A 15,245-nucleotide genomic window follows, 5' to 3' on the forward strand; every position below is an offset into this window, starting at 1 on the left:
ACTTTCAAAGGTGCCCTGTGGAGTTCCTGATCACTTGTGCCACTTATTTTAAATTTGATTTTGTCCTTAATGACTTGCCTGGTGAAATGAAAATTAAAAAAAAAAAAAAATTAAACTTTTCGCACTACAGAACACTGTTGTAAAGAGTGAGCCCCTGTTTGTTTGTGCTTTTGCACACACAGATGAATGTACAGGATGCACAGCTATGATTTCACACCTTGCCACTGAACAACTGAATGACAGGTGGCAGCAACATGTCAAGAAATGCAGCAATAAGCTAAAGAAGACTGGAAAGAATAGCAAATGAACATGGATATAGTTAGAAGGAGGTGCATTCTATCGATTACGGAGAGTTTGTTGAGAAACATTGAATGTAAACAGAAACTTTGTTTACAAGAAAACTCCATAGGGCATCTTTAAAGTACTCTGAACATTTTTGGAAATACACTGGATCAATTATTTAATTCTTTTTGCTCATTGTTTCCCAATATGTTGAGCAATGTCTTTTCAGTTACATAGATGAATATTTCTCATAATATCTTCTTCATCTTAATATTGAGTACAATATTCATAATAAGCTGTTTTCATAACTAATGAAAATGAATATTCTACACACACAACAGTACTATGCATTCTCTAATAAACATGTGGTTTATCATGTCAAAATATAAAGAGACATAAGAGCTGGAGCTGCTTGTCAATTTGCTTGTTTGCAAAAAAAAAAAAGGATTGTTGGAATCTCTCCGTCCTTCACCTTCTTGAAAAGGTCAGCGCTGTGATATTTGGTGTGTGTCCAAAAACCTGTAGAGATCCAAGTCATAAAGTTCTAAAGCAGAAGAAGTGTTTCTCCTTCCAACCAAAAAATGTTGGATTTTCTTTTGCATGAATCTCCACCACAGCTTTGCGAGTCAGTTTGTGAACAACGTATCCATGACAAGCACAATGTCGACTGTAAACGGATGAGAGGCTGTGTCACAAACTGCAGAGAAAAACCGAAATGAAGACCATATTCCAAATTGGCCGTATACATGCTATGCTATATGCCTATATGACCTGCATCAAATTTAGAACATTGTCGTGTTTGGAATAACAGAGGAATATTGGTGTGCATGTGACCATAGTTATGGTTTAACAGCCAGGAACCTTCTTTCTTATCAGCTTTGTTTTCAGCAATAGCAGCTGTCTCTCCAGCACCAGACAGCAGACACACAAAGTTTACAACTAGCTGGTCAAGAAAGCAAACATTAAGCAGCTACCAAGCCAGATCATTTTCTTAGAGTAAAAGAAAACCAAACAGAGCTAAAACTTACATTCATATGCTGGCCAGACCACAATGGGATGGTAATGTGTCTCTTCACAGGATGTATAAAGAGGCATGTGTTTGCTAATATGTTTACCTATGCATGGTGCTGGTTCCACAGCCCTCAGGTGGACAAAAACAGAATAGAAAGAAAACTGGACTAAGGAAGGGAGCTTTAAAAAGGCCTGTGCCTGTTGGATGTGAAACCTCCTCAGAACTGGCTCTTCACATTTGCTAAAGCAATCACAGCAATCTATAAGCTGTATCAAAGCCAGACACAGCAGATTTACAGATTTGCTCTCATGAAATACAACATGATTTGTGATGTGTAGGACTGAATTGAAACCAAAAAAAGGAAAATATTCAGCACATTCCTGACTGTCATATCACAATGACAAGTTTGTTTATTAGCCAAGCATACTTAATGTTGTCATTCAGCCAAAACAAAGTAGCTTTACCCCGGCCTGACTTGTGAGAGAACAGAAATAATAACCTGACATGCAGACAAAACCACATCCAGAATAATCGATTGGTTTCCGTTTTATTCAGAGGCAGGGGCCTAATTATACTAGTGCGATCTGGATTGGTCCCATGTGTGGTTAGTCTCTTGGAGGAGCTGCCAGGACACAGCTGAAGGTCCTGGAGGATGAAGAAATACAGCAGACTTGGCTGTAGATCATCTCTTAAAGGGAAGCATCTTCCAACAGACAGGAAGAGTGAGGCAGGCACAAAGACAAGAAGTGAAGACAAGCTTTTCCAAAACACTGCACTCTTCAAACAAATGGCTTCTCTGGGTTTTGGGGCAAGAGACTGGTGAAGTGAAGCAGGCCGAGAGCCACAGCAGATGGACACTCTTTATGGGCTTGAGATTTAATTTAGAAGGAAATGAGATCTAGTTTTGTGTGTTTGTTATTCCACAGCGTATGCGTGGTTTTCTGTGGGTGTATTGGCTTTGAGTGGGTCCTAGTTTTAGTTTGGATTCTAACTTCGCTTTGTTACCTTGACCTCTTGCAACCAAAGTAATCCAATCTCTGCCTCAGTGATCTTCACTTGTCTATTCTACATAAGCTACAGAAAAAACAATGAAGTAAATGAAAACTGTCTGGGGTGACATGAACCCACTTTTTTCATCATTACTTTTGCCTTGTGGCCCTTCTGAGTGATACTTCTGTCATTTAATCAAGAGTGAGAAAACAAATCCTTGGCATCCTGAAGTAGACATTTGTTCAGAAACATTTACCTTTGATGGATGACTGGGACCATCAGATATGTCATTGAGATAGGGTTTCCCTTCAGGAGGACACAAGCTAATAAGGGAAAGTGTTTGAAACCTGAGTTGGCCATTATGGCCTCTGTGGTTTGTAGAATTGTGCAGGAAGGGTCAGGCGGGCTGCATAGACTGCTGCTTTCACAGTGCAAATCATCTATTTTGAGCCAAATCCAGAGCCACTTAGTGTTCCAATTACATTGTGGCTTTCATGGCTACTCTATTTTTGCACAGGTATACATGAAAGTGCCTAAAAACATATTATCAATACACTGAAATTAATTCAGAAAATATTTAGCTTTGGACGACAAAGAAAGAGAAAAATGATTTACAGACAGACCAGAAGTTAAAATATGATCCAGAGTATGACCATGTACATGAGTAGGAACCATAACTAAATGGGTAAGACTACAGGAATCAAATAAATGTAAAACAAATCCAGAACAAGTGGGCTTCATTGGACAGCAAATATGAATATTGAAATAAACCCAGAATTGTCACTACACTTTGATTTAACCCTCTTGAACACTGCTAGAGTGTTGACTGCTAGACACGAGATGACAGTGTTACTGCAGGATTGTACTGCACTTCCATAGTTTGGGGATTTGTGGGACACAGACTAAAACAAAGTGGTCAAAACGGATGTAGCAGATGATGATGATAATAATAATAATAATAATAATTATAATAATAATACATTTTATTTATAGAGCGCTTTTCACGGTACTCAAAGATGATGCAATATCCTGTGTAAGTGTGTATCCTGTGTGTGTATCCTTGTGTAAGTTATGCTCCAAAAAATTCAAGATGCTACATTTTCCAAAATGCAAGTTATTGCGTCTTTTGTTGATAATGTTGACATATTTCAAACATTATAATCTTTAGTTTGTAATGCAGGTCCAAAACACTGGGGGAATGTCTGCTGAAAGTCAGTCTTGCTGGTCCAATATGGCAGTGACACTGACGTATCTTAGCAGTGAGCTGAAGTAATTAGTGTGGCATTTATGGGTGATAATGTGACACACCAGCATTTCAACTCAGTATAAAAAACGTTCACAAACATTGTGTGAAATTGTCCACCCTCCACCTTCTTCTCTCTACTGTTCCTTTCTCTGTCTCTCTAAAACACACACACATACACACACACGCACACACACACACACACACACACACACACACACACACACACACACACACACAGAGCTGATGTACTCGTACCTTGTCTCTATCTGGTACAGTCTTGACAAATATACTACTGTAATGTATAAAGCTTGCAGATGGCAGGCATGGTCAGGTTCTGGTCATTGATTGATGCATATTTTTGCACACATATCCACAGATATTAAAAATAGCTTATACCTATAGTGGTACTATATAGTTTCCAGTCTCTTTGCATTTTCAGCAATAATTGTCTTAAATGTATGAAGTGTTTAAACAATTTTAACAAATTCTGATTTAGTTCACCTGGACTTTAAACAACTAACCCTGAAAAAAGTGTTGCTACCAAGCTCCTGGCACCACCTAGCCTAATTCAAGATAGGCTATCGCAGATAAACCTCACTGCGGAACTTTCTAGTGTAACCATTTCTGTGCATGTCTAGAGGAGGTATTCATGTATCAGAAGTAGATGTTGTAGAAATAAGGACATATGTATGTTCAGTGTCCTGAATTACTGTAGAATTTTGTGAAGAATAATATCTTTCTACTTCTTTCCCCTTTTCTCTCTTTCTATAGGGAGCACCAGGCGAGCCAGGTCTGTCAATCATTGGACCACGAGGACCTCCTGTAAGTGTTTTCACCTCTCCGTACACCTCATAAAACTCTTATCGTGAATCAGTGTTGCCTGCCTGCATGCCAAGTTTTTTTTATTAGATAGCATTTTAGTAGATCTCTGTTTAACACATTAGGTTCTTAAACACCAGCAGACCTTTCAGTTCTAAAGATTAAGTTCTTTTGAGGCGTGTGGGGGACTGGCTCAGGTTTATACTGGCCCAGCCAAGCACGCGCATGAACCGCAAATGATTGAATAATGTTATATAATCATGGACTGTATGGAAACAACAGAATTGTTCTGTGGAACTGTGCAGGGAGAATGTTTGTGCTTAATCTCATCAGAGATGCACTCATATATCTTACCTAACACAATAATGATACAAGGCCCAAGGGATGATTACACTAGGATATTAGAATACTGAAAATATTTACAGTGGAGCAGTGTGATCACACAAAAAGCGCTTTCACAGTCTCATATTGTGATGCGATTCATTTCATTTCCACTGGGTGTCCACATCTTGCAGGCACACAAAAGGGCATGTCTGTGACAGCCAATCACATCTGTTAAAAGCATGTGTCATATTTAGCAACAGGGTCAACTATACCACCTCACTAAGGTCAAAGTTTCTGTCCCTTCCTTGCTCACACTTGGTTTGGGACCTTTTCTATATTACCTCTAAGCTAGAAATCCTTACTAGAATTTTTCAGGCTAAAATAGGAGATCTTTGAGGCTGGATTTACACTAGATGGTTTAAGTGACCCAATTCTGAGTTTTTCCTCAGTGGCACAGATCAGATATGTATCATGACCGTGTAAGCAAGTAAAAAGCACATTTAATTGGATATTCTCAGTTCAGTTTCAGGCATCACTCATATGTGAAAATAAATCATTTATGATTGGGATATCTGCAAATGAGTCTGTAGTCTAAGCAGACAGGTCGGATATCCTCTAGTATTGTGAGTCGTCAGTATTGAAAATTTGAAGATGGTCGCTTAAAAATGAAAATTAAGTAATTATTTACTACACTTCATGCTGATGTAAAGTCAGGTGAAGTTTTACAGTCCACAAAACACTTATTGAGTTTCACAGGGAAAAGGCGTTGAACTCATCTCCCAAACAATTGAAGCAAATTGAAAGGACTCAAATGTAAAAAAAAAAAACATTCATAATAAAACCACAAACTGTCTCCATACTGCCTGTCCGAAGTAGTCAAAGTGTCCTTTAGCCCTGTTTAGCCAAATTGTTTCCATGTATTTAGCCTTCTTGGAGCTTGTAGCTTCTGCAAAGTTTAAGTAGGTGGAAATGCAGATATCGGATATGAATCACTTTTAAGAGTAGATGTGAACCAAAAAAATGGATATAGGCAAAAATCAGAATTGGGCATCAATAGGTGTAGTGTAAATCGAGCCTTTAAGTATCCTCATAATGTTTGTGAGTACAGCCCCAGGTCTTAAGGGATCCTATTGTTATGACTTGTGGCGTCATGGTAGTTAATGAGGTGGGTGACCTACTTGGTATGAGCAGGAAGTTATAACTATCCTGTATATTCCAATGGCTTTTAGGCTGATAGGACAGTAAACTGTCGACAGCCAAAAACAACATGGGTATACCCTTCATTTCACCACAGACTATGACCCAAATTCTCTTCTTCTGAGGCCAGATGAGTTTAGAATTGTATTTTGACGAAACTTATCTCAATATGCACATAGCCTACTTGATTTTCTGGAGCTTTCAGTTGCATTACATAGTTTTCAGCAGCAGAGGGAGCACTTTGAAGCTTCTTGATTTTGGTAATTGGTCAACTTGTCAACTTTTTGTGAGCTTTCACATGGAGCACATGGATCTGTTCCTTGTTTCCTGAGCATTTGAGCTGCCATGTTAATGTTGGCTAAAATTTGAGTGTGAAAGGTTTGATCTTGGAAATCTTATCAAAAAAAAAAATTAGAATAACTCACAAGAGCAACATACAGCCCATCTGCCTGGTGGCCTGCTGACCCCATTTTCTAATTCATATTGACAAATAAATTGATTCCCACAGTGAATTATTTTGCAGTTTGAATAGAAATAAGGTACCAGAGTACATAAAAAGTATCAAAATCAAGCTTCAGTAAAAAAGTAAAAAAGTACCAGGGGAGCATCCCCCCAAAACCCTGGCAAAGCAAGTTCAGTATCCCTGCACTAGAGTGACAAAAATATCCAAAGTCAGTGTCAGAGTTTTCCGCCATCAATTTTAAATGAACCTTGGACTCCAAGTTAAGAAATTTGAAAGATTTCCATTTCAATAAATGTTTGTGAAATCAGTGCCTGTTGCTGCATGAGGTAACATAGTGGTGATTGAGCCTATGGCCCACTGAAGAAAGTATTGAAATATTTATATATTATTTGCAATATTATGAGCTACATGTCAAGAGTGACAACACAGTAGAGTTACAGTTACAGTTAATGCAAAGCGAACATTTCCTGCTGCTGCTCTTCACATTGAAAGCATTTCACTAGTGGAACGCAAGTTGACTTTTATTATCAAGTAAATGAAATATGTTTTTCAGTGAGCTTAGCACTTAGCATGATCATTCATTAAATTATTTCTTTAAAAAAAGAGGTGTGTTTATGGCAGTTTTTGACACTATATCAATTTACAGGAAATAATAAATGCAGAGCTGCAGGCCCCAGGCTGTACACCTCCAGCCATCTCATTCACTGTGCCCTGCTGTCTGCAGACTCAGGCCATGTGCAGGAAATCAGATCAGGATTGTTTGCAGAATGAGATAAATAGGCCAGTTATTATCCAACATCTGTATTAAAATGACAATAGTTTGTTTTGCTGCCCCAGAACTCTATGTGCTGCAGTATTTAACAGCATCTACTGTCAGCACCAGTAACTACAGCTGACATTACACCAACCAGGGCTGAAATCTTCCAGATTTATACTTCAATATAATTTTTTTTTATATTTGTTGTCAAGTCAAGTCAATTCATTATCACAGAAAACAGTTCGCCTCAGGGGGCTTTACAGCATACGACATCCCTTTGCCCTTAGACTCTCACATCACCTGAGGAAAAACTCCCGAAAAAGAACCCCTGTAACTGGGCAAAAAAATGAAGAAACCTCAGGAAGGGCAGCAAGAGATGATGAGGGATCCCTCTTCCAGGACGGACAGATGTGCAATAGATGTCATAAATAACAATTGAATTACAATTTTAACAAAAAGGAATGAGACAGAGAGAGGGGAAGATAGGGGTAGAGATGCACAGCAGTAATGGAAACAGACACATGTTATATTACAACAACAATAGGTGTAAAATTACTAAATGCACTCTGTGATAATAGTGTGTGTGTTGATAAGAGTCCCCCCCGTATATTGATAGTGGAGGCGGGGCTCATAATAATGGCAGTAGAAGGTTGCTTCAAGCACGAACACAGGTGTAGCTTCAGACAGGACCACAGCCATAGCAAAACCAAGACCACAATCAGGGCAAGCAAGACCAAAGGCAGGGTCACAGCACCAGCACAGCTATTACCACGAATCAGGCGCAGCCAGGATCCAGGAAAACTAGGAAACAAGGGAGCAGGAATGCTCCGGAGAGGCAATGGAGTTAGCGTAAAGCAATAAATACACATGAGCATTTTCAGATTGAGGGAGCAAGAGAAGGAAAAAGGAGCTCAGTTTATCATAGAAAGCTCCCCAGCAGATCAACTTATGTCAGGCTAACTAGGGCCTGGTCCAGGCAACCTGAGCCAGCTCTTATTATAAGCTTTATTAAAGAGGAAGGTCTAAAGTCTACCCTTCAAAGTGGAAGCGGTTTTTGCCTCCTTGACCGAAACTGGAAGATGGTTCCATAAAAGAGGAGCGTGGTAGCAGAAGGCTCTGGCTCCCATCCTACTTATGGAAACTTTGGGAACCACAAGTATCCCTGTGTTTTCAGAGCACACTCATCTTTAGGGTTGGTAGGGAATTATGAGCTGTGACCGATAGGATGGAGCCTGACCATTTATAGCTTTGTAAGTAAGGGGGAGGATTTTAAATTCAATCCTGGATTTTACAGGGAACCAGTGCAAAGAAGCTTAAACAGGAGAAATATGGTCCCTTTTCTTGGTTCCCAGAACACGTGTAGCAGCATTCTACACCAGTTGGAGAGACCTAAGAGATTTGTTGGGGCAACCAAATAATAGTTACAATAATCCAGCCTAGAAGTAACAAATGCGTGTACTAATTTTTCAGCATCTGTTTGAGACAGGATATGTCTAATTTTTGCAATATTACACAAGTGAAAGAAATCAGTCCTAGAAGTTAGTTTTATATGGGAGGCAAGAGATGGATCTTGATTGGATAAAACTCTGAGGTTCCTTACAGTTGTGCTAAAAGCCCAGGTAATGCCATCTAGAGAAATTATATCCTTAGAAAAGGAGTTTCTGAGGTGTTTGGGGCCAAGAACAATAACTTCAGTTTTGTCTGAATTCAACATCAATAAATTATGGCTCATGCAGGCTTTTATGCCCTTCAGACATGTTTGAAGTCTAGATAACTGACCAGTTTCATCTGGTTTCACAGACAGATACAGTTGCGTATCATCAGCATAACAATGGAAATTTACAAAGTGATTTCTAAATATGTTGCCTCGGGGAAGCATATATAAAGTAAAAGTATTGGTCCAAGCACAGAACCTTGTGGCACTCCAAAGCAGACCTTAGTATGCACGGAGAATTGATCATTAATGTGAACAAACTGGGAACAATCTGATAAGTATGATTTGAACCAGCTTAGTGACGTTCCTTTAAGGCTAATTAAATGTTCCAGTCTGTGCAGTAAGATTCGATGGTCAATGGTGTCAAATGCGGTGCTGAGATCTAATAGGATTAATACAGAAACCAGAGCTTTATTAGGGGCAATCAATAAGTCGTCATTTTTACTAGTGCCGTCTCTGTGCTATGATGAACTCTGAAACCTGACTGAAAGTCTCAAATAAACAATCATCTTGGAGAAAGTCACAAAGCTGATGAGCAACCACCTTCTCAAGGATTTTAGAAATAAAGGAGAGATTGGATATTGGTCTATAGTTAGCTAAAACCTCTGGATCGAGAGTGGGCTTCTTTAGAAGAGGTTTAATGACAGCTACTTTAAGGACTGTGGAACATAGCCTGTTAATAAAGATGCATTGATTATATCTAATAAAGAATTGTCTATTAAGGGTAAACATTCCTTAAGTAGCCTAGTTGGGATGGGGTCTAACATACATGTTGATGGCTTGGATGCGGAAATCAAATTAGAGAGTCAGTGAAGGTCAATGGGGGAAAAACGGTCCAAATAAATTCCAGGCCATGTTGCCTTATCCAAGCTACCTGCCAGGGTCAGGTCAGTTAAGGGCAAGAGGTGATGGATTTTTATCTTGAATAGTTATAATTTTATTATTAAAGAAACTCATAACGTCATCACTGCTGAGGGGCAAAGGAATACAAGGCTCTATAGAGCTGTGACTCTGAGTTAGCCTAGCTATGGTGTTGAGAAGAAACCTGGGTGTTTTTATTTTCCTCAATTAATGATGAGTAATAGTTTGCTCTGGCATGGCGGAGGGCCTTTCTATACAGACTATCCTGCCAGACTAAACAGGAATCTTCCAGGTTGGTTGAACCCCACTTTCTTTCAGATTTTTACAATGTTTGTTTCAATTTGCAGATCTGGGGGTTAAACCATGGAGCTAGTTTTCTTTGTTTCATTATTTTTTTCTTGAAGGGTGCAACGGAGTCGAGAGATGAGGGAGACAGTAGCACTATCAACAAGACAATCAATTTGAAAATTACTTAAATTAGTAAAAGCATTCTCAGTCACTGTGAGACGTGGTAATGAGGTCAATGCAGAAGAAATCAATTTCTTAAATTTAGCTACCGCACCATCAGACAGACAACTAGTATAGTAACTCTTGCTGAGAGGCGTGTAATCGAGTAATAAAAAAATGAAAGTTATTAAATAATGGTCTGACAGAGCAGGAATCTCTGGAAAGACTAATAAATCTTCAATATTGATGTTGTATGCAAGGACAAGATCTAGGGTGTGATTGTAGTGGTGGGTGGGTTTATCTGTACACACTGACTGAAGTCAATTGAATCCAAAAGCGTGGAGAAAGCAGCACTAAGGCTTTCATTATTAATATCCATGTGAATGTTAAAATCACCTACAATAATTACTTTGTCAGATTTAAGCACTAAACTTGATATAAGCCCAGAGAATTTAGATAGAAATTCAGAGTATGGGCCGGGGGTGCTGTAAACTATAACAAATAGAATGGCCTGTAGAGTTTTCAAGGATGGGTGAAAAAGACTAAGAAAAAGGCTTTTAAATAAACTATAATTTGGCTTAGCCTTAGGATTAATTGCTAAGCTTGAATCAAAAATAGCAGCGACTCCCCCTCCTCGGCCAGTGTCTCGAGTAACGTGACTATTTATATGACCAGGAGGAGTGGATTCATTCAGGCTAACATATTCATCAGGACAAAGCCAGGTCTCAGTGAGGCTTAATAAATCAATATGGTTATCCAATATTAAATCAGTGACTAAAAGAGCTTTCGTTGATAGGGATAAAAATCCACAATTAATTCTCCTGTTATGATGCTCTTTGACAGATGTATAAAATTAAGACAAATTATATAAAAAACAAAACAAAATATGAACCCATGTTTGGTGGTGATGAAATACATCACTTAATATCCCTGTGGACAGAAACCATTCAAAGCTTCCTGGAACTGCCTGTTCTTTCACACAGTCTGTGTCCTTAGTCATGTTGACGTTCCTCTTTTCTTACATGTTCATTTTCCCATTAATTGTCACACAACTTTATTAGATTAGAGCTCTTTGTTTTTTATCTTCAGTGTTTCATTTCAGTGCCCAATTTCCTGCCGTGCAGAGAGAACACACTCACTCACACACACGCACACACACACACACACACACACACACACACACACACACACACACACACAAGGTTTTCTAAAGTCTTCAGTATCACTTCATGTGTCAAAATCAATTTTGGTACTCATTGTAAACCTCAGTGCAGTGGAGGGAAAGGCTGATAGCTGTACTGTCTTTCACCCAACAGCCTCCAGCAGAGATTGATGTCAGACTCTCGGTTCTTACAAATGTCACTGATTGTTTTTCTATATCTCCGCAGGGACAACCTGGAACGAGAGGATTTCCAGGCTTCCCAGTAAGTCATGAACACGTGACGATGCTCTGATGATTGATGCAAAAGCTTAACATGTTCTTCATTTGACTTCAATAAGCAAAGGACTGCAAAGTGTAATTACAGTCCACAAAATAATTATTATATACAATGAGTAAGAACAAATCATAACAGAACTGCTAGCTGATGAACATGTGGATTGTTGGTATCTCTTGACTGTATAGTGACAGGAGGATTCAGGTGATTTTAAAACTGAGTGCCAATAATATGCTAATGAATGGTGAGTCCCTACAGGTCTGTAAAGGTCTGTAAACCTGCATGCTGATTCATCTGTTTGACAGACTGTTCCTGGTTAATGCTGAATATGCAAAGAACACAACCAACCATTCATTATTAATTCTTTATTATATACGTAGGTCGAAGTCATAACCAAGACAAATAGTAAATAGTAATGAATTACTACTGGGTAATAGAAAATATATCTACTTATATCCAAAACAACCGATAAAAGATAGAAATAAAAAAAGATATTTTCAAAAGAAGATAAGCCTTGTGAAGCCAGGCTTTGATACCCCTTTTTACACCAACAGCAGACAACCAGTCTGATGTTGTGGTTCAAGTGTGAATCATTCAGAGCAATTTGACCAAAAATAAGCAGGTTCAGAACCAGAAAAGTTGCTTCTTAGTAGGGACCAAAAAATAGCAGGTTTTGCTTGAGCTAAAGTGCAAACCAGGATGACATCGGTGGGTGTATCATATTCTACAGGTTGGAAAGAGAGGATGGAGCGGGCAACAATGGAAAAGTCAAGTGAGAATTTGTCAGAAAAAAAAAAAACATGCAGTGTCTCATTAACAGATAGTTTATGATTGTTTTGGGTAAAAACAACTATCTTAAAAACAGAACAGCAAGGCTCTCCGTTGATGACACATCCTTGATTACAATGGTTCTACTCAGAAGTGGTGGAAATGTGGGCTGGTTTGCTAGATAACTCTAAGGTTACAAGAATCCTGAACGGAAGCGGAATGAGAACTAATTTGGTGGAAGGGTATGAGAGGTTCTTAAAGCCTAAAAGCCGTATCTGTATACTTTTACAACTTTTGTTTTCTCTAAAATATATTCAGATTGGTTAGATTTTTCTGAAGTTTCTAAGCCTGCTAAATGTTGTATCTCTATTATGATGTACACACTTGCTAACAAAGGCAAAATGATCAGTTTGATCACTTTAATGGAGCTGTATTTCTTCTTGAGCTGTGATGTGTTTACTGTGGGGCAGAGCGACAAGGCTAAAGACGAGACATCGTTATGTATTCCTACAAAAGGACTGCCACACAAAGTGCTGGAGAGTTATTTCACAGCTCTCAAACATTTCAGTCATTCAGATGGCCAGAGAAGCCATTACAGGGCTGTATCGACTTTTAAGGTTAAGTACACTTTGTAAAGGTTTGTTCTGACAGACAAAGACTTGTTCTCTATTCAAGTCAATACAAGCCATGACAACATCTGAAATTCTGCATTCACTGACTGGAGTGTTGCCCAGCCACAGTGCACTCATAGTGAGTGGCCAGAGGATATAAAAATTGACACTAATATTTCAACAACTAGTGTTGCTGCAATATGGTTTCTGGCCACCAGAGGCAGTGCTTTTTTCTTTATTTGGATCCTCAGTAGCTGCCACAAAGGCATTTACTCCTCATGAGGTACACACACACACACACACACTCACAATCATAAAACAATAAAGGTCCCGTGTTCAAAAGAGTCAAAGTCAAGTGAAAAACAAAAAATTACCACACATTACACTGCATTAGACATATAACACCTAAAATGTCACATGCAAAAAGTCCAAAATAACGGGAAAAACAAAACATCATAACATTTCAAACTGCATCTTAGTTGCTGAGTTGGCTTTATTTTGGGATTATTTTATGTGTTTCTGTGATCTCTGGTTCATATTGTGATGGCTTTATACACTGTGAAGTGTGACACTAAGGAACTTTGAGCATCAGGACTGATTGTAACCTAAATATCACTTAAGTGCTAAAATTATATAAGGAATGGCTACTGACACCAGCTTTAAATTTGACTGTCATTGCTTTGTATATAATATATATCTAAAATTTTCAAATTGCCAGTATTCCAAGTGATGCAGCGATGAGACCAGCTGTTGCTGTTGTTGTTGCAATAAGTCTATGATGAAATTACTGATCTAAAACATTTCTTGTCTTCTTTTAGGGTCCAATTGGGTTGGATGGCAAGCCTGTGAGTTTCCCCGAGTTCTGATCAAATAGTGACATAACTGAGTAACCGTGTGTTTCACACATAGTGTGGGGTTAAATATGCTATGTGTATTTCTTATCTAATGATGATACCACCTGCACTCACTGTTTCATGTTCACACAGGGACAGAATGGACCCAAGGGAGACCTGGTGAGCATTCCTTCAGTTTATCATAAACAGAGTCACACCATAAAACCATTACTAGGGGGGAAACCCTCATTTTTGCCCATTAAACCTTGTGAGACACTTTGGGCATGTCACATGAAATAATTGCATTAACCCTTGTTTTGGTTTTACATTCCCTTTGGCTGCCTTTCTACTTTGTACCCACAAAGTCAGAAGAAAAACAGAGTGGTGTATTGATTTATGCAGCACAGTCCTTAGCTCACAGTGAGCTGCATGCTGGGAAAAGCCACCACAGATGGGAGCTGTTAGCCACTCTGGCTTTCAATCAGGGTGAGGAGGTAAAACTGAGTAAAAGTGAAATGGGCACTGAGGGAGTTTAGACTGTGCTTACGGAGGCTTGAGAGCATTTAATTCCTGGAGCATTTTCTTCACCATTCACATTCTATATCCCAGCTCAATCCATTTCTTATTTGCCATACAACGAGCATCATCCAGCAGGTAGAGCAGGACTGGGAATTTTTTAAACAATTCAGTGTCATCTGTCGACAGCACTCAAACAATCCGACGAAGAGTTACTCTGACTGACTGTCAGCTGTTCCAGAGCTTCCATAGGCTGTTAAACTTTATGTTCATGTCCTTTATGTGCTTTAGGTGGAAAATGAAGGTGTGGAGTTTTTCTTCTGTCATAGAGCTCTGACATTCTTCTTTATTTTTAAAGGCTTAACCACAATTTTTCTCTGAACTTAAATAAATACTCTACTTGTCCAACCTTAACTCTAACGTACTTTATGTATTTAATGTTTATTTAAAAGGGACGCTGCATATTGATGAACATCAGTATAAAATACTAATGTAAATAATTTAATATACTGGAGATAGGAGGACTGCCAATTTACATCCGTAGTGTCTTGGCAGGTAACAGACAAGAGAAATATCAAAAAATAAAGAAAGAAAAAGGAAAAAGAAAAAGAACAACAGCAATCCATACAGAGGTAGTGCAGCAACAGAAACAATGTCAGCTGTATGGCATAAAGAGCATGAAGCAACTTACCAAAGTTTATGAGCCATTTACATGATCTTTCTGTGTCCTCAACCATACTGTTGGTGAAGATTCTCACTTCTCCAGGTTATGGTAATTCTTGGTGCTGTTTTGTAAGCAACTGGACTGGCTTGAGTTACTTGAAGATGTTTTACCTCTGAACCAAAATGGAGCCGACGTTACACTACACAGTTGTTTTTTTATTTTCTGTTTTTTTTTTTACAACATTTTTTACATTTGAACTTTGCCTCCCATTCCTTTTATTCATCTGTCTGTTGTCTCCTCACTTC

The 15,245-nt window shown here is 38.7% G+C and overlaps 1 protein-coding gene across 18 annotated transcripts in view; it reads left to right on the forward strand.

Moving 5' to 3' along the window:
• The window catches only part of col13a1 (collagen, type XIII, alpha 1), a 155,309-nt gene that overhangs the window by 85,570 nt on the left and 54,494 nt on the right, over window positions 1-15,245 (forward strand). For all 18 annotated transcript variants that reach the window (XM_042501749.1, XM_042501757.1, XM_042501752.1 and 15 more), the window contains 4 exons: window positions 4,302-4,352; window positions 11,501-11,536; window positions 13,746-13,772; window positions 13,914-13,940. In XM_042501749.1, the coding sequence (XP_042357683.1) occupies window positions 4,302-4,352; window positions 11,501-11,536; window positions 13,746-13,772; window positions 13,914-13,940 (141 nt within the window). The remainder of the gene's footprint in view (window positions 1-4,301; window positions 4,353-11,500; window positions 11,537-13,745; window positions 13,773-13,913; window positions 13,941-15,245) is intronic.

The sequence above is a fragment of the Plectropomus leopardus genome, chromosome 15 (genome assembly GCF_008729295.1).
Source record: "Plectropomus leopardus isolate mb chromosome 15, YSFRI_Pleo_2.0, whole genome shotgun sequence".
NCBI classification, from domain to species: Eukaryota; Metazoa; Chordata; class Actinopteri; order Perciformes; family Serranidae; genus Plectropomus; species Plectropomus leopardus.